Source organism: Vigna angularis, chromosome 4 (genome assembly GCF_016808095.1).
Source record: "Vigna angularis cultivar LongXiaoDou No.4 chromosome 4, ASM1680809v1, whole genome shotgun sequence".
Classification (NCBI taxonomy): Eukaryota; Viridiplantae; Streptophyta; class Magnoliopsida; order Fabales; family Fabaceae; genus Vigna; species Vigna angularis.
Window position 1 is genome coordinate 11,913,333 of NC_068973.1, and position 26,874 is coordinate 11,940,206.

General features: G+C 31.7%; 1 protein-coding gene across 3 annotated transcripts; it reads left to right on the top strand.

Annotated features, from left to right (window-relative positions):
- Positions 1 to 4,038: 4,038 nt before the first annotated feature.
- LOC108330901 (uncharacterized) lies at positions 4,039 to 7,228 on the top strand. 3 transcript variants are annotated; one of them, XM_052876691.1, is made up of 7 exons: positions 4,039 to 4,562; positions 4,688 to 4,801; positions 4,953 to 5,033; positions 5,390 to 5,562; positions 5,675 to 5,771; positions 6,562 to 6,682; positions 6,991 to 7,228. In XM_052876691.1, the coding sequence occupies exons 1-6, from the start codon at positions 4,290 to 4,292 to the stop codon at positions 6,679 to 6,681; spliced, it is 858 nt and encodes a 285-aa protein (XP_052732651.1). In that variant the 5' UTR covers positions 4,039 to 4,289; the 3' UTR covers position 6,682; positions 6,991 to 7,228. The 3 variants fall into 3 exon arrangements, with proteins under 3 accessions (XP_052732651.1, XP_052732650.1, XP_017420985.1); XM_052876690.1 differs by having other exon boundaries at positions 7,002 to 7,228; XM_017565496.2 differs by lacking the exon at positions 6,991 to 7,228 and having other exon boundaries at positions 4,040 to 4,197; positions 4,267 to 4,562; positions 6,562 to 6,966.
- Positions 7,229 to 26,874: the final 19,646 nt, after the last annotated feature.

A 26,874-nucleotide genomic window follows, 5' to 3' on the forward strand; every position in this document is an offset into this window, starting at 1 on the left:
AAGTTAAAACCATCGTATTCTGTTAAATTAATTCTTATCATATAAATTAAGTGAAAATGTTAGAACCCTAATAAATCGTATTGCACAATTCCTTTTATTGTGTTTGTCGAAAAACAACTCATGTGAACCTCTAGAATATAAATCAAATGTATATCTCCTTTGTTTTTAACAGGGTTATGTACATATGGTTAGGTTTATCTTGTCGTATTTTCATTCATTAAGTGCTTGTTGCATAAATTTTAACAATAAACTTTATGTGATAAATAAACAAGAATTTATTGTTTAGTTAAAATAAACAATATTATTACAGATAGCAAAAAACAGTTGAAGATTGTATTAAAAACATGCTTAAAAAACATGAATAATTATAATTTTCTATAATTTAGTTAAAGTTATTATTTATAAAAAAAATATGTAATTTTATAAAACAGAAAAGGTATCATTTAAACATAACTTATTTAAGTGATATAGTATTGTTATCTTAATATGTGCATGAAGCATAAAAGATTAAAATTTTCTTGTTCTTGTCTTGTTATTGTCTTCTCTGTCAAAGAAAGTCATGTTTTTATCTCATTATCGTATTCTGAAAACGAAACAGATCTTGATATTATTTATATAAAAGATTACATGTGACAGTGGTAACTGGGTAAGAAACAAGAAAAGTGGTAGGTGAGAGTAGTTGAACCTATAAAAGTCACTCACTATCAATGCCTGCCACTTTAATATACCTAATAATTTTTGCAATAAGAACGAATTCTATTTGAAGATTTTCTGCAAAATTCCGCTTTGCATAGCAAGAGGTGGATCTTGGGAAGTTTACTTCCACCTCTATTGTTGAATCTATTTTTTTTTTTTACATTTTTTTCTTCTGAAAATAAAAATATAATTAATATTATTAGAGATTAAAGAGGCATAGTTGTTTTGTATTTTTTATTTATGTAAGTGAAAATAGTATGTGTAACAACCCAATTTTCTAAACTACTAATTATTACATTAACTAGTATCATAAAATATCTTGAGCCCAAGCAAGTATAGATGACAATTAACATTAAAATCTTTAAACTAGATAATATTGAATTCGAAATGTAAACTAGAGATTTAATATAGTTTTTCAAAAGGAATCATTTATTTATCTAAGATATAACTATCTTAATCCTTTTCTTTTCAGTTTCATGCTAATATCACCTTCAACCTTTATCTCTCCTTTAAATATATTTACATTGCAAAAGAAAAGAAAATAGAGATACACAAGAAAAATATAAAGATAAACTGATTTGTATAAGAATGAATTCAAAATGAAAAATATCTATCTTATCACAAAGGTTATCAAAATAGTGAAGTTGCGACAAAACACTAAAAAGGAATTGAATATTATTTTCTAGATCTTTTTTCGCGGATGAAAAACTAAGCATAATGTACGTAGCACTTGTGAGTTAGTCATGTTTCGTCTATAAACATTATTCCATAAAGATTGTTTATAGAATTAACTCAACTTTCTCCAAGGGTACTTAAGCAGTAACTCATTAAAAATGTAAACGCTAGCCGAAAGCTTAAAACTAACTTAAGCACATAGAAAGATTGTTTTCAATAAGAACCAATAGTTTACAAAAAAACGCTACAATACATAAACAATTTTATATTGGTTCACCTGTTAGAACTACATTCAGTTCTCCTCTAAGTTAGAGGGTTTAATTAAATATTCAATGAAGTACAACACAGGCACAAACATGCAACCTTTTCACGAGTCATGGAATTATGTCCTTCAACCATTCAATTCATTCACAAACTACTCATCACAAACCATATACATATTCATTCACTTTCACATTGCATAACATCATATGAAATGAATATTCATACTTCAAAGGACAAAAAAAACCCAACATGTCACTGGAAAACACATAAAACATAAGTATATGAACATACAAGGTGGCACTCAAGCGCCTAAAGCTAGGGCTTAGCACCCAAAAACAGGGCGATAGTGCCCAAGCGCTAAAGATTTGGCACTCAACACCCGAAAACAGAAAGGTAGCACTCGGGCGTTGGAGGGCTAGGGCTCAACACCATGACAGATGCAAAACCACTCAAAGTAGACTTTGGACACTTTACCCCCAACTTCTAAAGATCCTTAGGACCCTCTAGACCCTAAGAAAACTTTGAAAATACTATTGCAATTCAATTAGACCCCTTGAAACTAAAATTCACTCCTCTAAGCTACCCAAACTTAATTCTACCTTTGATAACACCTATATAAGTTTACCAACTGCATAACTAAGTCCAAATACACTTGTTAGTACACTACCATACCTCACTTTCCTTCCAGCTATCCTATTTTTAGTTTCTCACACCTAAAACCTCTAAATTGTACTAAGAACTCCACCTATGAAGCAATAATCACTTCCATCACAATTTTTTCTGATATAAACCTCTAGACAAGTCTTAGTTGACCTCATAAAAGACTCCAAACTCTCTAAAACATTTTATATCCCTTAACTCTAAATCTCACTACTAAAAATCCCATTTTATACTAAAAACACCCTAAAACTTTAACAAATCACTAACCTTTTATTCCATTACATATTTCAATCCACCATCACCTCTAAAAAGTTTTAAATTATTTAATAACAGCCCCAAGATAGTAGTATTCTCACATTAGCCCCTATTTCTCCAATACACCCATCAAAACCCTTCTTTTTAGGCTTAAACTCTAAGAATTTGACCACTAATCACCCCAACACTTTGGATTCAATTTTCAAAAACCAAAACAACTTCATCACACATAATCATGACATCATAGAACATCAATTTCACGTTATTCTAATTACACACACATCATACTACCATATATCATTATTTAAACATAATGAATACTACACTACAATCATAATTCCATTCAATTCATCAAATTATTTTCATAGATACTATCTTAGCATGACAAACATAATTTAAGCGAGTTCTAAATTTCCTTACCTTAGAAAACTCTTACAACTCTAAGAACTCCCAATTATTGCTTCCACCGCTGGAAACTCTAAAAAAGTCTACAAATCACCAATTAGTGACTGGAGACAAACCTCAGAACCTCAATTGAACCAAGAATCAAAGAGGAAGGGTTTTTTACACATGCAAAAATAGATTTCTTTGCATGATCATAAATCGAAAATACAAGGAAAAATGATAAAAACTTACTTGTTATAGACAGAGAACTGATCGGGTAGAAGTGGAGACGACTCACTTTGTAATTTTCTAGGAACTTCCTGATCATCAAACAAATGATCAAGGGATGAGAAATCTTAGAGAGATGTTAGAAAAAGCGAAGAGAAAGAGTTTTAGAGAGATATATAGTGTTTTAAGTAATGAGACGAATTTAAAAAATTTTATTTATATTATTTAATTATTTTAAAATAAAATAATCGGTCTCATTATTTTAAAACATTTTACCAATTCTAATAGTATATTTTCTAGATTATTAATATACGAATTCCATTTTCATTTTATGTAAACTTAGGTCCTTATATAATTATAAAACTTTAAAAATATAAAATTATAAAATTGTAAAATTATAAAATTATGAGAGTGTAAAAATAAATTTTTATTTTTATAATCTTATAATTTTATAATTTTACAATTTTATAATTTAGATAATTTTAAATTTTTAATGTTTTATAATTTTAGAATTTTAGAATTTTAATTAATTTTATAAATAATTTCTATAAATGCAATAAACTTTATAAAAGGATCTGTCACTATAGTCTTTTACAATAAAATATTATTTACGGATATTTAACTAAAGTGATAGACATTATATAACTAACAGAAAAATGTAACACAAAGGCTCAAATGAAAATTGAAAAGCTTAAATTTTTAAAAACTTAATAAAATATAAAAATTTATTATAATCTCAGTTAAAAATTACCAAATTTATGATGGTCTTGGTACTTAATTAAGGATAGATTAAATTTATGAAAATTTACTATATTTACAAAGTAGAACCTCCGTGTGCTGCTCCCATACAAAATCTAAAATCCCCAAATATACGCTACGGCTAATTTGGCATTTCTTCTCAGATATTTAGGAGTATTTATTTATAGCACTCAGACAAGAATCTATGATCAGCCGCAAAAAATGGTTTCAGAACCAAATCCAGGAAAAAAAAAACCGCGGAAATCCTGGTAGCACACAGCAATAAAAGTGTCAAAGGTAATAATCAATCTGACTCCGTTCTACTTTCACAATCTGATTCGATTGAGACGCTGTAGATTTTATCAGAAGAAAGGAAAATTTGAAGGAGAATGATGAATTCGTTGTTGAGCGCCAAGGCATGCGTGGGTGTGCGGTCACCGATTATAGCGAACTCCGAGGAAAGGAGTACGAGGAAGATGATACAAAACGTGAATTGTAGGAACAGTAGGAATTGGAGGAATGTGGCTGTGTCGTGCGGTTCGGAGAAGAACGGTAACGATGGAATTGACGCGAGTGAAGGGTTGAATTCGGGGTCGTTTTTGTCCCCGAGTCACAATTACGCGATCTTGAAGCACCGGATGGAGATAGCGGCAAAGTCCGAGGTTAGTCTTTTTGTTTTTTTATTTTATTTTCTGTTGGAAAAGAAAGTGGATTTTTCGTGTTTTACCATTGATGTGGTTCCTCGGTGTTGGAAAGAGGCTTCTTATTGAATTTAAAACGATTGTAGTATTATGAAGAGGCTGCAAGGCTTCGTGACTCGCTCAAATGCTTCGAGGACGACGTTCCTGTTCTTCGTCTGCGGAGGCTGTTGAAAGAAGCTGTTGCTGATGAGAGATTTCAGGTCAATTATCGTTTTTAAACTAACATTTTTGCATGTTGATTACATGTTTTTAAGACCGTTTTTGTTTGTCATGTTCCATTTTTCAAGTTGTCGCGCAAATGAAGGTATGAGTTTGACTTCTCATTTTTCTTCTCTATTTCTGCACATGCAGGATGCAGCTATATATCGTGATCAGCTCAAAGAAATTGCTCCACATTCTCTCTTAAAATGTTCAAGTGATTCTACAACCTTGGTATGACTGCTGCTTACTTTTACAAACTATTACTTTGTTGTGACCTATAGATAGTTCTTTCTTGGTGTAATCTCTTGAGGCATTGCTTTTAATTTAACTGCATCAGTGGAGTGATTAGTTCAATGCCAAGTAGCTCTCTTGGAAATCAATGGAATAGAGAGTTTTCAAGTGGGTTTGGAACTTTTGTATAAGATTCAGTTCCTTGAAATAATCTCTAATCCTATCACGGAAGAGCCGAAAATATATATTTTTCTGTAAAATCCTAAAGGAAGGAAATGATGAATTCATTTTTCATTTGGGTATCACAATTGCAGAGTAAAAGATGAACTTTCACAGCTTGTTTTGAACTTGTTCAGGGAATTCGGGTACAAGTTAAGAGTGTATATTTAGAGGGCAGAAGTCAACCAACAGAAGAGGTATATTTCTTTGAATATAAAATAAGAATTACCAATAACACAAACCGCCCTGTTCAACTTCTGAGAAGGCATTGGATTATAACTGATGCTAATGGAAAAACTGAAAATTTCTGGTGAGTTAATTATTCTTGTGTTCCTATGTTTTTTAATGGTCTTTCTCATTTTCTATATACTCATTTGAATTCAAGTTTAATGTATTTTTTGCTCTTCACTTTCCACGTACAGGGGAATTGGGGTTGGTGGTGAACAGCCAGCTATATTTCCTAGAACTAGTTTTGAATTCTCTTCTACATGCCCTTTAAACGCACAAAATGGTAGAATGGTATGAAATTTTCTTTTGTTTCTTATTTTTGTTCTATGAAATAGTCTCACCCAGTGAGAAAAATACTTTCTTTTTCTAAATTTAAGAAAGTTAGATTATTAAAGGTCCTTTGGGTTTCTTAATTGAAGGCAGTATTGTTACTTGTGTTTGGTAATGTCACGAGTATCAAATAAATGGATTAGATGTTCAGATGACATTGTTAAATGCTGAATCCTATATACCAGAAACTACTAAATTATCTGTTTACAAAAGTATATTATAATAACATCTCTTTATATTTTTTTGAATTACATTTATATTCTATATTTTTATTACTATCATAATGGTCTCCTTATTTAAGTACAATGTTTTTAAAATAAAGGAGAAATTATGTAGAATTTAAAAGAAATCAGTGTGTTTTGAGGGTAAAATTGCATATTATCTTTATAGAAAAACATTTATGGTCTCTACACACTTTGGGTAAAAGGTGGTTAATATTATGTTACTTCCATAACAATTGAATTTGGTCTTAAATGAACGTGGGATTTAGTTCTTTTTTCTGTAAGAATTATATATATTTTAGGCCAAATTTATGAATAAAAAAGTGTAAGAATGTTGACTTACGTTTGATCAAAAGTGCAATAGTTAAAAACATATTTTCTATTATGCATTATGTCTTTCATCATTTGACACTTGTCATTGTTCTGAATACATTAGTTGCCAGATTGATTTCAACTTGCAAGTATTTGTTATTCTTATGTCCCGATTGAGCAGAAAACCAGATATTTAAATCTGTTCTCCTATAATGCAGGAGGGTGACTTTGAGCTGATACATGTTGATCGAGTAGGTCCAAGAGCATTTAACGTGGCTGTTGCCCCATTTTCTCTCTCTCTACTTGGAGATGATGATGAGGATGGTGAAACTATCTGAGGTAGAATTGCAGCATCACCTTCTCATGTTGCACCGAATAAGCATTCAGAACATGTTTTCACAGCCATGTTAAGAAATTAAAGCTCACTATTTGCATTTGCGGTTTGCAGAATCAGACATTGTCACTGTTTTGCTGTACAAATTTGTATTTTATTTTATTTTATTTATTTGTGACAGAACCGTATAAATGTGTTTCGTTCGTACAGAACTCGATTATTACTAAACATTAGTTAGTTGGAGTTTGTTAGGAGTTGACAGTGGTTAGTTGCTTTCTATTGTTGGTTAGTTTTTTCTTCTGCTGTATTTTAGTTTTGTTGTAGAGCTCTCGTGGGAAAAGGAAGAGGAAGAGGCAATGGTAGTATCATACAGAAAGGGAAAAGGCAACGACAATGCCAGTAGAAAATGAAGAGGCCGTGACAGTGTAAAAAAAAAAGAAGAGTCAGCGAGCACATGAGAGAAGACAACCCTAGTTTTATCTCTTTTTCCTTTCTTATTTTCTCTAGATCTAATATTTATGAGCATATATATATATATATATATATATATATATATATATATATTTAAGAAAGGAGTTGGGTCAAACAATCTAATCCCACCATTATAACATAATCTAATTTGTCCACTTATACAACCACTTCTTTTTAATGTGGTTGATATTAGTAACTACATCTTTGCATGCTTACATCTATTATGTTACATTTTTTAAATTTATTTGAGTCTTATGATTCATGATACAAAATGATTCACGATAATGATATATAAGTTCTCTCACATAATTTGTATATGTGTGGCAATCCAAGTGTGAGTCTAAGTTTCACATTTGATAGAAATAAGAAAGTAAAGTAGTATATAAAAACACATTTGATAGAAATAAGAAAGTAGAGTAGTATATAAAAAGGAAAGACTCATTGACACATTGTCTTAAGGTTTTGGCTTGTAGACAAATTTAGATCAAATTATAAGGTTTTGGCTTGTAGACAAATTTAGATCAAATTAAAATTTGTGAATGGAAGGTTGTAAGAAGCTTGCATCATAATTACTTGAATTCATTTTTATTTTATAATTATTTGAATTTGTTTTTATTTTGACCAAAAAAATTCTGTATTAATTTGATATAGTATAAGTGTGGATAATATCTTACTTTTATAATTGAGTATAGGAAGGAGGATATGTATATCTCATGTTTTCATATATATATATATATATATATATATATATATATATATATATATATATATATATATATATATATATATATATATATATATATATATATATTTAGTTTCATAATTCTTTTTTTTTCTTTTATTATATATTTCTTCTTTCTCTTCTTTTATTTGTTTGGTTTATTTTATATTAACAAAAATTTCATATCTTCAACAAATTCTCCATTTTATCATAATCTTGATTATATATCTTTTTCTTTATGTAGTTATCTTTACATGATGTATTATCAATTTTAGTGAATCAAATCGTTTTTAGATGTTACATTTGATTATTTTTACTTATTTTTAGTATTTTATTTATTATTTTTTCCACATTAAAATGTTGACTCTTAATTTCAAGTGCTCAATCATCTAAACTCTTCATTTACTAGATAATATATAAGAAAACCTTATCTATTTTTTATCCTGAATTTTGTTTCATGAACTTTTTGTTTTACTCGAACAACTTTCATTAGCTCTCAATTTGGACTAGTTAAACATTTGAAAAGATTTTTCAGATTTCTAAGTTATTCTCTATCTTATCATATTCTTTATTATACACTTTTTTCTTTATGTGATTTCTTTTAACTGGGTATTAAAATTATATCTAGAACACACATTTGATCATTTTTAATTTTTTAATATTTTTATTTATTTATTTTATCATGTAGAACATTATTTTAATTATTTTTCATATAATTAATTTTATTTTCTAACTCATTCTCATAATGTAATTTTACTACTGTAATTTGTATGAAAATCTTCTATTTATTATAATATAATAATTTAATTTCATTCTCATGAAGTTCAAAAGATTAAAGATCTATGTAATTTTGAAATATCATTAGTTTTTTTTTCTATATGTTACTTCATTTAATTAGTGTATAACATTTATTAATGTATAAAAAAATATTTTATTTTAATTTAAAGAAAGGGAGTAAAGAGACATTTGAAATATTTTTAAACATATTTCTTTTAATAATTTTTTAAAAACATTTTTAACTTTATAAAAAAGAATTCATTAATGCTTTCAAAATTAATGGATATTTTGGTTGTTATAGAATTTTATTTATGTGTAATGGCATAATATTCTTTCTAAATATTCGACATTAAATACATTATTTTCATATTGAATATTTGATACTATGTTTTTTTTCAATGATTTTTTTATAAAAATTAATTAATTAACATTAAATAATAAAAAAATGGGTATATGTATATCTATTGCCCAATAGGTATGAAAATAAGATGAAAAAGTTATATCCATGGGATGGGGATGAATAAAAGTATGATTTTTTACTTCATGAATGAGATGAATATAGGTATGTGAAAACACAGGAAAAACATTAGGGATGGAAAACGTTTTGAATAGCAAAACAATATAATCAAATTTTAATATTGGTTTACTTAACCTGACTTACGTCTAATTCTTCCCTTAGAACTTTTAAGAGGTTTTACTAATCTTTTCCAAGATTACACAAGTTTTACCTCTCTAAATTTATACAAAGTATTTTCACCACTCCTAGTTCTCTAGTCAACACGACTAGTTTGAGTTTAACCATTCCTGGTTTACAATAAGTATTCTTACCGCTCCTTGTTCCAAACCTAGCCAACACGTCTAGGCAAATGTTTTAATTATCTTCAGAATTTACAACACAAACAGTGTTAAAAACAAATGTACAAATGATAATTCTCAAGGAGAGGATATAAACAATATGAGGTGTTCTGTATTTTACTAAGATTTTTCTCTCAAAAGATATTCAGTTTCAGACGATATATGAGCGCATCAAGCTTGAATTCATTATTCTTTCTATATAATCCTTTTTACATTGCTATATTACCATAGATCCTTAAAATTAAATAATTATTTAAAATTTGATACGGTTGTTTGTAGAATCGTTGCCAAAAATCTATTTTTTTTTTCAGTTTATTGCTTCATTTATTTTAATCGAAGCAAAATCTTGAACTTTTTTGTTTCGATTCATAACCAAGACCAAAAACTCCTCCCTAAATATGCCTCAATTCTCAAATCGCTGCCAATTGTCGAAAACAATTGTTGTCGTATCTCTTCACTATATTAGTGTAAATACATGTATTATAATTTGTATATCAAATGATTGTTTAACTTAAAATATGTAATACAATATTTTATACATATGAACCATTTGCCCAATTTTATTATATTTTTTATTTTATTTTCTTTCAATATTTTAATTTAACGATGTTTATGAAATACGTTTCTAACAATAGACAACAAACAAGGATTAAAACTTAAAAGATAAAGTATTTTTTACTATCAACTTAATTAACCTAAACAAAATTTAATTAAAATGGTTTAGTTTAATATGTTCTAACAATTTTTTTCAAAGTCAAACTAAATTTAATTTAATAAATCACATGTGTCATTTGATATGTCTTTCAAGGAAGGATATACCTGAGAGTTTTAACACTGATTAGACCTTAGTCAATTTCATATAAGAAACTTACACCACTTTCAACCCAAAACCTTAAAACAATAATTTTATGGGTTTTCTTCTTTATATGGTGCTCAATCTTTTTATATTTACTTAATGTGAAACTTAGACTCGCACCTTCACATTGATACGCTCTCTCTTAATGATGAGCTTCTTAATAAAAATATCACAGAATCTAATTTATAAACATGTCATTATTTTTATTTAAAAATATTAAGTAATAAAAATAAAATGGTTAAATATGTTTTTCATTTTCAAACTATTGTAAAAAAATTGTTTTATCCCTAAACTAAATATATACCTATTTCGTTCTTGACTTCAAGAAAGTCATATAAAACCTATTATAAAAAATCGTGTTTTATCCATAAACTAAATATATACCTATTTCATTCATGACTTCTAGAAAGTCATATAAAACATTCTCTCAACAAATGACAAGTGAATGTTATAATTTACGATATAAAACATTCTCTCAACAAACGATACATGAATGTTATAGTCTAATGTAGAATTTCACGTTTGACACACAATAAGTACTCCACGTGACATATTTGATGGTAGATGTTTCACGTTACTTTTATAAAGTGCACGGACAAAATATGTATATATTTGGTTTAGGATGAAACACAATTTTTTAAAATAGTTTGAAGATGAAAAACATATTTAACACTTTTATTTTTATTACTTGATTTTTATAAATATTTTATAAAAAATAATAATACATATTTAAAAATTATCATCTCTTTAGCAAATGAAAAATAAAAGTATATTTACCTCATACACTAAAAATATGTATTTAATACTTATTTATACTCATCTCATTAGTGAGAATATTGTGTATACTTACAAAGATGTTATCACTAGTGAAAAAATAACATTTTATACAAGTTATAATTGATCTGCTATAATAAGTGACAGTGACAAAATTATAAATAAGATAACTTTTTCTATTACGGTTGTGGTTATAATCGGTATAAAAAGTGGACGTAGTGATATTTGTATAATAAAAAGAAAACTTTCAATATTAATTCTAGTCTAGTTATAACTAATATAGAAAGTAGTTTCTTATTTATTTTTTTTTTTATTTGTAAACATAGACAGACAAAGAGATGGTTCTTAAATTGTTCTCCATTGAAACCTTTTTATCACTTAACCTCTAGCAGGGGAAAACCTGAAGCGAAAAAATCAAAGACACTTTGTTAACACACCTAACTCAAACCTCATGCTTGATGGTGCTATTAGTGGCCAGTGTAAAATGGAACAACTAGAGCTCAAAAAGATACGTGTGGGATTTGTCTTCACATAGTGGTGGCGACGTCATCCAACAAATGGCGATGGCCTTTGTCGACGATGGCTTGAGTGAGACAGCGGAGGTGCATAGTTTGAGCGAAGCGAATCTAAGGTTCGAAAGGATGGAGAAAGTAGGTTCGGTTGCCCAGTAGATAAGTAGGAATAAGCCCAATAGTGCTGATAACACTAAAAAATAAAACTTTTACCTAAAGGAGCTGCAAAATCTTGGTAAAATAAAATAAAATAACCATGATTCATCCATCAACACTCTCAAAAACATTAACATTTTGAACAACCCTAAAAATGAGAGTGGGAGTTGTAGTAGAGTTTGGTTTTATTAGAAAGTATATATATGGGGGAACATTGTATACGACATCTATTTGGAGTCTTTTGCGTTCAAAACGTTCTATCTTTTCATCACACAAACCATCCAATGTGGAAGTTCATGCATAACAAAACATCTTCAGTCACCTCCTCTTCATGATCTTATAAATTAAACCTAATTTAAAGTTAAATTTTCGTATTCTTTGTTATATTAATAGTATTCATATTCATGATGAAATGAAATTGTGTATAGGGTGATGATACAAAAGAAAACATGACAACTTTTTAATATTCAATACAAATTAATATAGTTATAGATGATTGTAAGAAGAAATGATTGTCAACTAGTTTAGTATAAAATTGGGTTAATACAAAAAAAATTTAAAATAAATAGTGTTTTGGATCTTTCAAAATTAAAAATAATTTTAAGCGATGAGAATTTATAAAATTTTGGCTAAATACAATTAGTCTTAGGCGTATGACGGGTTAAAAAGATTTCAAAATTTTTGACCAAAAAGAACATTTATTAAAATGTACTTTAACAATCTATATATAAATTACAATAACCATATTGACTGAGAGGATTCATAAATTATTATTGAACATTTAGGTTTTTCTTTTTTAATATTTGTTTTAAATTCTTATTTTAGATCATGTATCAATTTTTTATTTTAATATGTGTAGTTAAATTAATCTTGTATCATAATAAAAATTATATCATAAGCAAATATGATTGAAAAAATAATTTTTTAATGATCACAACTATAATATATTTTATATATTATAAAATAGTTAAATATTATTACGAATTTTAATTACATAAAATAAATATTTATCATATGTATTACATAAAATAAAATACCACTTTTAACATATAAATCAGATTAAGTTTTTATGATTTTTTTTAAAACTGTCATTTAAAATAAAATTAATTTCGTATTTCTGAGTTAGGATGTCAACATGTGTGTGAGTTTACCCTCTATCACTTCTATAACCAACCATAAAATCAACTTATAATTTAATTTTTATTTTAATTTAACAAGCATTTTCTTATTTTTAATTATTTTAATTTTTTTAATCACAAATGAAATCAATTAAAGACATGTTAAGAAGTCAATTATTATAAGATTTGTATTAATATATTCTTTAACTCTAGACTTCCTCTTTTACAACAAAGTCAAGACTGGATTTTCTTGTAATATTCAATTACTTGGAAATTGTCATATATAACTAATGTTCTATCAATGTTCAAACGTTTTTTAATAAAACACCTAAAAACAACTTAAAATATTTAAGTTCATTATCAGAGTGACATTTAGTTTTAAAGAGCACTCACAACTAGGATGACAATTTTACACGCAAGCAAGGGTACCCGCGGATAAAATCCGCGGCAGGTAGTAACTATCTGCGGATATTTACTACCCGCAAGTAACGGGTAGCGGGTATTTTAATATCTGCTTCTAAACGGGTCGGGTACGGGTAGTATACTATCCGCTCTGCGGGTACCCGTTACCCACAAAAAATTAAAAAATAAATAATTTATATATTTTTTAATTAAATTTAATTAAAAATAAAATAAAATTATATTTTATTAGTTTAAATTTAATTAAAATTAAATTTTAATTTACATTTAATTTAATTTATATTATATATATATATATATATATATATATATTTGTATTTTTATTTAAATTTTATTTTTAAAATGTATTAAATAATTTTTTTTTATTTTTTGCGGGTATCCGCGGATTTTAAAATACCGGCAGGTATTTTTTAAACGGGTACCCGGCGGATAACAAGTCGGATAGCGGATATGATTTTATCCGGCGGGTCAGGTTGCGGGTAGGCACTACCCGCGCCCAACCCGACCCGTTGCCATCCCTACTCACGAACTTTTTTGCAATCTTATCACAATTTTAGATGATTTCAAACATCTTTCTTTTTCAAGAACTTCAACTCCTCTTTTATGACCTAACCATTTCTCATAATGACCATAATTTACAACATGGTAAAATGTGTTGCTTTTCTTTATTGTTATTTGTCACAACAATTAAAGAAACACCCACTTTATTGTTAGAAAAAAACTATTTTATTTTCAACTTGTACTCGAATTAAACTCCCGTCAACTTCACTATTCTCAATGAACCTTACATTTTTTTATTTCAACAATTCTCCTACTATGATTAGGACAACAAAATAAATACCTTTTGGTTTTTCTAGCTATCCAATAAAATATATATGGATTGTTCTTGCATCTAATTTCTTTTTTATATTACAAACCCTTATTTTTATCTGACAACCATAAACATATAAACATACAGGAGTTTTACTAATCCATGGTCCAAAAGTATCTTTGAGAACACGGTTTAAAAAATACATGATAATTTCAAGGCCAACATCCACAAATATATCTTAAAAAGGAATTACTTAACATGGTTCTAATCATATCCATTAATGATCTATTATATCTTTTTGATATACAATAATTATGTTTTGTTATGGTCTATCTAATTATTAAAAAATATTATATGTCTAAATAATTTTAGCAAATGAACTTTTGAAAATTTTTAAAATAATATATTATTCATAATATTTACTTGAATAACATTAATTACTTTTTAATCATAATAGTCAATTATTTTCTTATTGTAATCCTTTTGGAACATGATATACTTCAATATTTTTTCTTTTTTTTTCTATGGATTCTTATGGTATTTATTTTGAAAAGGTTCATTAGAAAGATATTATATAAATGTAACGTATCTAATTCACACAAAAGATTGATACAATTTTTAACACAAAAACTTCAAACATATTAATTTTATGAGTCTTTTATATGGTGTTTAATTTTGTTATTTTTACATAACATGAAACTTAGATTCACTTAGGTTATTTTTAACAATCTCTCCCTTAAGAGTGAATATTTTTCGTATGAATATATGTATCCTCAAATATACGATGATGTTTTACTTAAATCCTTATTGTTATGGTTTTGGTGTTGTATTATTGTTGTTGTCATAATTGTTTCAGCCAATCATCAAAATAAATTAAGTTTTGATAATTTTTTCTTTTTAAAGTATTCATTAAGATGAGATTATTAATGAGATTATATAATTATAACATGAGTTCAATCCATATAAAGAATTGTCACTATTTTTAATTTAAAGTATCGATATATTAAGTTTATAAGTCTTATATTATATGTAATATTTAACTTTATTATTTTTATTCAATATAGAGCTACACTTAATTATTTCCGAGAGAATTACACATTTCCTTTTGTACAACCATTTGCACCGAAATAGATTCTTTGCCCACAAGAATTTCAATCAACTCCTATGTTTAGCCATTACACAAGGACTCATCTCTCATAATGTTCCCGTCCATCTATCTTTGTCCGAATTAGTTATAGTCTCTTGAAAGGTAGACAAAAATCTTCAAAGTAAAAGTGCAAAAGCCAAATATCTTCAAACCATATGCTTGTCAATTTGAGCTACGTGGTACAGGTTAAGGTTCTGGTGCTGGTAATGGATTGGAACCTTCTACCCTTTCATCAAGTACTGTCAAATGCTAATCACCCACTTGAAATCACTTGAAATAGGATACCCAAACTTGAACCCTTTCATGTCTTTGACGTAACTTACAACAACAAGTTTTCAAATTTGGATCAAGTTTATTAAATTATTCATCATTGATTATATACACGAAAAAAAACAGCACACCCATATATTCCAAAAAGATCCAAATGGGTTGCTTGAGGAGATCAATTGTCCTTATTCATTATTATCTTTGCCTAGAAGTCTTTCAGACAATTCACAAACCTATTCATAGTCCCTGCAATTCTACCGAGCTCTTTTAAATAAGTGTTTAAATAAGTTTTTAATTTAAAATTAGAAACTAATTTATCATCAATAATATTAAATAACAAAAATCTTAGTGAGGAGTGTTAGAAATTAATTTAGATTCTAATTCATAAACTAATTATCATTTTTTATCTATAATTAAAATTACATATATATCTATAAGTTTTAATTTAAAATAATATTTAATTTAATTAATATAGTGATGAATTATTTTAATATCATATATTAAGACTCTTTTGATTGTGTGTTTGACAGTTTTACACAAACAGACAAGTGTTTAAATTTATCAATTATTTGTGTGACAGTGAAGGCTTTTGTGTGTAGTTAATCTTTTAGTTAGTTGCCTCTTCCTTATGCTTTGGTAATATCGTATTATCAAAGCTTGTTCTTCCTTAAGTGCCAAGTAATAAAACATTTCTTGGTTATGCTCAAAACTTCTTGTCGACTATGTCTTCTTCTCTCTAATTTTCTTGTTTTGCTGATCAAATAATAAAAAATAGATGTCTCCGTATGGATTGAAATATACATATATATATATATATATATATATATATATATATATATATATATATATATATATATATATAACTTTTATAATATTTATGGTTTGGGTTTATCTGTAGAGTTTGTAGCAAAATTAGTTTTACATGAAAAAAATTTATTTATTTTTATAAAACTATTTTCTTATCAGATAAATTAATTAAGAGTATCCCATCATCATCACAATGCATCGACATATGTCAACATTATAAAAAGCATTTTATAAGGCATTGAAAAAGAAAATGAGAACATGATTTACAAATAATTGTATTTAGAAAAAGTAGAGCGAATAATGAAGAAATCTCCAAGAGATATTCAGCAAAGAAGATTGCACGTTAATTAATAATGAGCTTTTCACCTAGCTCATCAAATCCAAGCATACAATTGATGAGATTTTTTTACAAAGTTCATCATAAAAAAGAGTACATAAATGTACCAAGTCCATTTCAATATGACATAATTTTTAACTTAAAACTTTAAAATAATAAATTTGATATTTAATTTTATTATTTTATATAATGTAAGATTTAAATTCAATTATTTCCAACAAAAATCACTTTTGACAAACGTATAAGCTTTTATTTTCACTAATCGCAATCATGTTTTCCCTCTGCAATCAAAGCTTTCGCGTATACATTCAGCTATTAACGTATCTGAAACGTGGTTAGTTAGTGGTGCCTATTATTTTCTGTCACTTGATAATAACTGATCCAAGTCGATGAACAAAAAAGTCAATGTTAAAAGCCATAAATTGTGGGGAAATTCATTGAAGTTATGTGCCCCCGGGTGAGGTTAATATTTGCCCCTGTCAATACTGTCTCCATTTTACTGTTATGCATGTGTACCAATTGTGGCAGTGTGGGACCACTTTGAAATTGGAATTCATAGGACAAAAACCACTGTTATTTTTATTGTCACTCATGTTTCTTTCTCCAAACCCACATTTATCGTTTTATAAAGAGTAGTATTATTTTCACATTCAATAAATTTTTATATACATTTTATATTTATTATTTTATCTCTTAATTTTTAAATATAAAAACATTCCTAAAACTAAGTTGTGAAGAAATACATCTTGTAACATCCAAAAATACAGTGTAAAATTATATAATAGAATAATCACATCGATTAATATTACATATCAGTCTTACAAAATAAAAAACGTACGCTTGTAGCCGAACGAACTTACAGAAAGGCAAGAAAGTTAAAACCGTACAAAATAAGCAAACCCCGAACGGTTTACAAAAGGTCTATACCGGACGGTCAGACAAAAGAAAAGGGAAAAGATGATCGAACGATCATCTTACAACTAAACTAATATCCGAACGGTTCTACTGTTCGGTCTTAACTTCTACCTCAACTAAATTTTCTTCTTCCAGAGCTTCTTCCAGCAGCCCGTCTCCTTCTGCTCACATCCACATGGATGATCATTGCAACAAAAAGACAACCGAACGTACAAAACAGACAAGACAGAAAGACATAGGGTAAGCTTATGTAATTCAATTCATGTATAAACATATATTTCACACAATCAATCAAACAAGATAATTCATCACTCGTTCATGCAAAGCCTAATACTAGACTGACTGTCCGGACTGTATGAATTCTGTGTAGCTACGACGTTCGTGCACCCGGGTGATGTAGTAACTGGGATACCCTCAATAGCTGCTACCCGAGGTTAGTCATATCTGTCCAAATTAACCATAAGGACTAGGACCTCCTGCCATTCCTACGCATGACTTACCCTTCTCTAAGTGAGAACTAGTAATCATGGAATATCAGGATGAACCGCCAGCTTAGCATGCCCACATTCATACTTTACCAATTCCAATATTCATTCATAAGTCATTCCTCCACGGAACGCTCGTTCATAATCCAATTCATTTCGTTTATATCATATTTCATCATCTTTCATTAACAAGACCTCAATGAGATCAATTTAGAATAAATGTCTCTGAAGATACCAAATGCCGAACGTTAACTTCGACTCTAAACAAGACCGAACGCTTGGAGTGAGACCAAAGGTCTCCAGTTCCAAGCGGATCAAAACCGAGAGAGAGTGGATCATTAGTTTAAGAAAGGGAGTGATTAACATAATATTTCTCGAGAACGACTAGAACCAAACATTTATATACTAAGTGAGCCAATTGGATGAACTGACTCACGAGTTAGACCGAACACCAACAAGCCTAGGCCGAGTACTAAAACTCTAGGCTGGAACCAATTTATACAGACACTGAGGGACATCAAATAAGGGTACATAACCGGATCCGGTGAATAAACCGAACGTCAATATATACATAGCTTTTGAATGAGTTAAACATCAATAACAATCAGAATGTCAGTCAAAGATCGAACACTATAGAAAGCGTACTCTATTTAGTTTGGACGAACGCCCTTAATATAAAGATAGATTACGGAAATGAGAACGAATTCCTGGTGTAAGACCGAACACTTACTTATTACGAGCGCTTGGTGTAAGACCGGACACTACTAAACTTATAGAAGAAAGGCTTGATGAATGTAATAGATACCATTTTAAGTAGTGTTTAAGAACAAACGAAAATATACAAATACATATAGATATACTTAAGTTTATAACCGAATACCAAGGAACGACTACCCTTGGCCGAACACTCATGCATAGTATTACAAAACGAAGACGCTCGTCCTCAACTAGGATTCTTCCCAAATGAAAGAATTCAATTCCAACCAAGTTCACTAGAAAAAAACCGAACGGTCAAGGACCGTTCATTGACGAACGTACACTTTCATAGGGAAATTTCATACTAGAAATCTTTATATCAATTCATTTCTCAACATCTATTTTCATAAAATCAAACATCCAAATCATAGTAAATAATCATACTTCATATAGTCAAAACATATCAACAATCATACTTCATATACATTCAGCAACTCAACAAACATGCATTCATTAAAAACGAACATAGAAACTAACATACAATTTAAATTATATAAGTTTCCCTTACCTCTAACGTGACCGAACATTCACAGGTAGGATTACTGATTCACCTCTACGAATCCTTCTACCCTCAACGCTCAACAATTCTCCAAACTAAACCAAGTAAAATCAAAATGCTATCAGAACTACAATTTTTTTTTGAAGAGTAAACAACACATGAAACCAGAACTTGGTTTGCATGTCCAGAAAACCGCACAACTGAGTGAAGAGAAGAACTTACCAATTCAGCTTCACAAACCGATCGGTTCAATCGAAAGCTCTTGACACCGGGAGAGTGGAAATGGTGCCTGAGTGATGATCAGAGGAAGAAACGGTGATGCTTTCTTAGAGAGAAGATGAAGGAGATGTAGTGAGAAGGAGGAGAAAATGAGATTTTTCAGAATCTGGGGAAGAAGGGTGCATGCAGAGAGAGTGGCGTGAATTTCTGAAAATCAAAGTTTTCCTTCCAACGTAAAAAACGAACGTCCACTCAGCTGCTAACACCTGCCTTCATCCATCTGAGTGTCGAACCCCTCGCTTGACACATGGAATCCATTAAGACGGCACATGCGTGGATTTGAGTGGTTCTGACACATCTAATGTTAAAAATATATTTTACTTTCAATATAGTGTAGGTAGGACCTGGCAGGGAAAATATCCAAACTACTTTATACCTAAATTCAGTTAATAAGATATGAATTAGACATATGTTGGATGTTTAAAATTTTAAATTTATGCTCATTTAAGTCAACATTTTTCTTGTATCTCCCGGTTGATCTATCATCAATTTTCTTTTAATTAGGTTGATGATTAAATTGAAACATTGTTTGGTTGATCTGAATTACAATACCGTCACACTAGTGCAGAAAAGGCATTTAATGTCTGTTATTTTTCCCTTTTAACGTTAGCTCCAGAACTAACGTTGTTGTGGGTGACATTAATCAAACGTCAGACACAAAACAGGCTCGACGTTTATACAAACATCGGGTCATGCAGTAATCGACGTCTAAAGAGCTCCATGGACGTCGGTTACTACATTACCCCGACGTCTAAAGAGCTCCATGGACGCTCGACATTGCATTAACCAACGTCTACTGCAACTCGTGTCTTTGGGTAGCGTAGTAGCACCTTTTTCCCTTTGCTAGTTTCATCATAGAAAAGGTTGCGTCTTTTGGATCTCTTATGACATTTCAACCGAAAACCGAATCTGGGTCCTTGCCTAGTTCCATTAAAACCGACAATGAAAACGAACGGTGACAATAGAACTAGGCAAGGACCGAAGTTCGGTTTTGGGTTGAAACGCTATAAGACATCCAAAAGACGCAAGCTTTTCATACAAGGAAACTAGCAAAGGGAGAATGCGGTACAACGCTACCCAAAGACACAAGAAAAACTACACCAAAACACAACAAAACTCATTTTAATCGGTTGAAATGAAAGATAATCAACCAAAGACTAATATAATCGGAATAAAAGTACGTTTAAACAGTTCAAAAGAGACAAAAACGCACATGGAAAAGCAATGCCGCAGAGAGAAAAGGGGAGAGAAGGAAGACGATGAAGTGCTTATAACAGCGAATTTCATGTCTCATTTAACAGAAAACTAGACATCGGCTCCCCAGGCGAATCGACGTCTATTATAAACTAGACGTCGGGGCCCTCACTAATATGACGTCCAAAACAACTTTCACAGGCCATTTAGACGTCTGTTGGCGTGATCCGACGTCTATACAACGGAAAAAATATATTTTTCATCTACCTGTCAAACATATGTCAGAACAATCGGTATCGTTATAGAGTCACGCAATGGAATAAAATATAGATAACGGAAAGCGTGTAACGATCACAACACAAGTTAAAATAGTCGGTTTTAAAAATTGATTTTCTTAGCGAACTTTTATCGAACAGTTGATGTGCTAAGAGTTTAGGGATCAAGAAAATCAACACAGAATTTTTATCCTGGTTCAAATCAAAAGATTCTACGTCCAGTCGTTAATCACTATAAATAGTGATTAACCTTTTTCACTAAAAATATAGTTGTACAGATTACAAGATAAATGAAATGAGCAAAGAATAGAAAACACCTTCCTTCGACAAACGAACCAGAAGAGCTTCCTTCGACGCACGAACCGGAAGCAACAACTCTGTCAACTTGAAGAGGACTGCTCCGACCTTTGACACATAAAGCGCGAGCTTCTCCTATTCACAAGACCAGACAAGAGCACTCTATCACTTTGAGAACTTCCTCAGACAAACTGTATTCTCAAAATGGCATAGATCCTTTTCACTCACAGAGAGCTTCCCTTAGGCACAAAGCTCTAATACTCTCAATTGAAAAGTTCTTTCTAAGAGCTGTGAAGACCTCTATTTATAAGCCTAGTTTCGTGCAGGGTCAAAAACTGAAAAGACATCTCCCAACTACCACTGATAATCGATTATGAAAAGTGATAATCGATTATTTGTGTCCGTTATGGGGTTTTCAAAAAAGTGATAATCGATTATATGATGTGATAATCGATTATTCCTGTATGACTCTGTGATAATCGATTATTGTCATTCCATAATCGATTATTGTAGTTAAAAATGCAAGTTTACAAAGTTTACAAGAATTTCCTACTACATTTAATTTCTACAAATTGCTTTTAACTAATTCTAATATCTTCTTCAACTAAAACTTCTTGCAGCATCATCAAAACAAATTTCTTCAAGATTTACCAATACTCCTTATTGGTAACAACATATACACGTCCGTTAGGAGGGGCACCGACGTCTATAATCGCATATAGATGTCGAGGTGGCGGGATCAGACGTCTCTAAGGCGGAAAAAAATGACTTTTCACCTACCTATCAAGCATTAAGACGTCTGCTAGGAGGAGCCCCGAATGCCCACTTATTTACGAAAATGCTATGGTCAATAATTTACGTTGGTTGTTTAGTGGACCGACGTCTATCGGGTGACGTTAAAGCCCAATCATGCACAGTGTAAATTCTTGTTCAATTTAATTTTAATCAACTCAATTTTAATTGAAGCCTGATTAGTTTATTTAAATTTGTGGATTACAAATAAATTCATATTTACATGTATTATTTGAATTTAGCTTTCTATTAAGATTTTTGCCATTTTCCTTCCTTAATATTTAATAATATTTTAACATTGAAGTGAAAAAATATTAACATTGAAGTCTTGATAATGTCATGTTTTATTTGTGATAATTTTTTTTAAAGTAGTATTTAATTAATATTTGGGATAATATTAGGAAGAGTATGTATATGTGTATTAATATATTTATTTACTATCCAATAAAATAAGGATGAAAATGTAACAAATTTCATATTCGGTGATAATAAGGACAAGAATGAGTATGAACTTTTACTTTAAGAACTAGAATGAGTACGGGTAATTAAAGTTGCACTCGTCTAGCTTCATTTCCATCCCTATTCTTGGTTATACCATTGCTAACTCAATTTTGGTCAACTTGTTATGTGCTTGACCTCAAGAAAAACATCATTTTATCATCTTCATCATGTCATCATCAACTCAGTCTTAACTCAGAAATCATCTATTTATCCTTAACAAAAAATATTTAGTTCACTCTTGATTAAAACATTATTAACTATACATGAATGAGGTTGATCTCATTTTGAACTCAATTAATTTATTGTTGACTTGACCTTAATCTATGCATCATTAGTTTCTGCTTGACTAGGATTTTGTCACCTCAATATCAATTGTTTATTTTCTTTCCCTTAATCCCACTTAAGAAATCTTCACTTCAACCTCGCTCAAAGAATCCAACTTTGTCTTGCCTAGGCGATCTTAAATTAAAATTAACCTAAACATATTTTGATAACTAGAGAGTGAGAGAGAGTAACAGGACATAGAAATAGATTGTATTATGATAAAAGTTACTTATAGAGAATGACAAACCTAGCCTATATAGAAACTACAGAAAAGCCATGCAAGGTCAAACAACGAACGCAACAAGATAATAGAAAGCATTAATGATTATCATGCACATGTGAACTTAAGGTGAGTGATGTAAATTAGCTAGCTTAAGTTTAGTACAATGGCAGAGGTAAAAAGCTCCTTAAATGGGCTTAGTAAAAATGTCAGCTACTTGAAACATGGAAGGAATGTGCTTGACAACGAATTGATTTTCTGTACTTGATCATGAACATAATATAAATCAAGTTCAAAATGTTCGTGAATGAAGGACAATATTTTGAGTAAGAAGCACTGCACTTTGGTTGTCTAAATAAACCATAGTTGTGTGATGAGAAAGTCGTAGTTCATGCAAAAGAGAAATAGCCCATTTGATATCTGTGACAACAGACGCAAAGCTTTTCGATATTTTGCCTTAGTGGTGCCCCGCGATAACACCTTTTGTTTCTTAGACAACCATGAAATAAGGTTTGAGCCCAGTTATATGCAATAGCAAGAAGTTGACTTCCAGTCATCAAGATCTAATCCCCAATCAACATCGAAGAAGCCTTTGATGGTGAGATGAGAGCATGGATTGATGAGAAAACCATGAGTACTGGTTCCATCTACATATCACATAATCCTTTTAACTATTTTCCAATGGTGTTGTTGAGGTTTTTGCATAAACTGACATACTTTGTTCACGACAAAAGGGTTTGGTCTCGTAAAGGTTTGGTACCAGAGAGCTACCACTATTTGGCGATAGAGAGTATAATCATCGAAGGAAAACGTTTCATTAGCACAAAGTTTGAGCGATGTGATAATTGAAGAAGGTTAAGGATTAACGTTAAGCATTTTGACTTTGGTAAGAAGATCATGAATGTAATGAGTTTGAATTAGATGAAAAGAGCTAGTGGTTGTCCAATTAACTTCAAACCCAAGGAAATAATGAAGTCTACCAAGATCTTTCAGAGCAAAGGTTTTATTCAATGTTGAAATGAGACGAGTGATATCAGACTTTGATGTTCCTGTAACAAGTATATCATCGACAATATGAGTATATAAATGACAGAGTTCACCGTAGTTTTAATGAAAAGATAAGGATCACTTATCGTGGGAGTGAAACCAAGACAAGCCAAAGTTGTGCTAAATTTTTTATACGAAGCCCGAAGTGCCTGTTTGAGTCCGTAGATGGCTTTGTTAAGTTGGCACATGTGAGTGAAATTAGATGAGAAACCAGGTGGTTGTTCCATGAAAACAGTTTCTTGAAAATCTCCATGTAAGAACATGTTATTGATGTCAAGTTGATGAATGCACTAATGTGAAGTGTTTCGGTGTACATTTTTCTGTGTGTCTCTGCTGGATGTCTGGGATGCTTGCATTTCTTCAACTGTTGTCCTTCGTATTCACCAAAGGAGGGGGAGGTACCTGCAAAGATACTCCGACGTTCAAGTCAGATGAGTTATGGAGCTGAAGCTCAGAAGAGAGTAATTGGATACTGCTCTGAAATATTATTCAGGATCTCTAGAGCCTAAAGAGAACGTACCTGGACTGGGGTCCTGTCATTGTATTTATAAAGAATAAAAATAACCATCTTACCTAAAAGTGTGGTTAGTGGCTTTGACTGATATTTTAACTGTCTAAAATATCTAAGATATTTATGTTATTACATAAATATCCTTACTACATAACATGCCCCCCAAGTCCGAGTTAACCGTTGACGTGGTAACTATAGGACTTATGAGTTTGAGGGAGGCTGTCTTTGCTGTAATTATAGAGCGTGTTCCTGGTCATTGCTCATGTGTGGATTGAACGTGACCGAGTGGTTGAATTTGATGGACCAAAAGGAGGCGAAGCCAAACGGCAAAAAGCTGGAGCAAGTGAGGCCGAACGTGAGGATACGTATGACCGAGCGGTGGAGGCCGAGTGGCATGCGAGGCCGATCATGAGGACGCTCTTTGACAATTGAATGTTGAGCGTTGAGGCCGAACGACTGACTGAGTGGACGCTCGCTGACAATTGAATGTCGAGCGTTGAAGCCGAACGACTGACTGAGTGGACGTTCGTTGATAATCGAATGTCGAGCGTTGAGGCCGAACGACTGACTAAGTGGACGCTCGTTGACAATTGTTTGTCGAGCGTTGAGGCCGAACGCTGACTGAGTGGATGCTCGTTGACAATTGAATGTCGAGCGTTGAGACCGAACGACTGACCGAGTGGACGCTCGTTGACAATTGAATGTCGAGCGTTGAGGCCGAACGACTGACTGAGTGGACGCTCGCTGACAATTGAATGTCGAGCGTTGAAGCCGAACGACTGACTGAGTGGACGTTCGTTGATAATCGAATGTCGAGCGTTGAGGCCGAACGACTGACCGAGTGGACGCTCGTTGACAATTGAATGTCGAGCGCTGAGGCCGAACGACTGACTAAGTGGACGCTCGTTGACAATTGTTTGTCGAGCGTTGAGGCCGAACGCTGACTGAGTGGATGCTCGTTGACAATTGAATGTCGAGCGTTGAGGCCGAACGACTGACCGAGTGGACGCTCGTTGACAATTGTTTGTCGAGCGTTGAGGCCGAACGCTGACTGAGTGGACGTTCGTTGATAATCGAATGTCGAGCGTTGAGGCCGAACGACTGACCGAGTGGACGCTCGTTGACAATTGTTTGTCGAGCGTTGAGGCCGAACGCTGACTGAGTGGATGCTCGTTGACAATTGAATGTCGAGCGTTGAGACCAAATGACGAACGCCTTCGATGTTGAACGACAGATTCTTTGAAAGTAGATGTTCTTGGGCGAACATAAGCTAGGCTATGGGGATGGTCCCCTAAGTTTGATTGTTTGGGTGTTCTGGGGCGAACATCTACCAGCGAGAGTGTGTCCCTTTGTTCGATGCAGCTGGGTGTTCTAGGGCGAACATCGGCCAGCGGGAGTGTATCCCTTTATGCACGTGTTGCTCGATGCAGCTGGGTGTTCTAGGGCGAACATCGGCCAGTGGGAGTGTATCCCTTTATGCACGTGTTGCTCGATGCAGCTGGGTGTTCTAGGGCGAACATCGGCCAGCGGGAGTGTATCCCTTTATGCACGTGTTGCTCGATGCAGCTGGGTGTTCTAGGGCGAACATCGGCCAGCGGGAGTGTATCCCTTTATGCACGTGTTGCTCGATGCAGCTGGGTGTTCTAGGGCGAACATCGGCCAGCGGGAGTGTATCCCTTTATGTACGTGGGTGTTCTTGGGCGAACATCTGCTGGGTTTAGAAGTGCTTCAGGATGATCGGCTTTCAAGTGTCTGCTTTTATGTACAAGATATGTTTATCTGCACTGTAAGAAATAATATTAAGCATGTAGGCATATGGATTTTGATCAAGTTGCAAACCTGGTGGCCGAACGTTAATAGGACGTGCCGTAGATGGTCGAGCTGTAGATGTCGAGAGGCCGAGTGTGAGGACGAACGGCTGAATGCTTGGTCGCTCGTCCACAGGTATTGTCGAGCGTTCGACTCCTTGAACGTCGAGGTCGAACGTTGGCAGTTGGGCGCTCGCACACACTGATTGTCGAGCGTGCGAGCAGGAACGTCGAGGCCGAACGTCGAGCGTTCGAGCAGGAACAT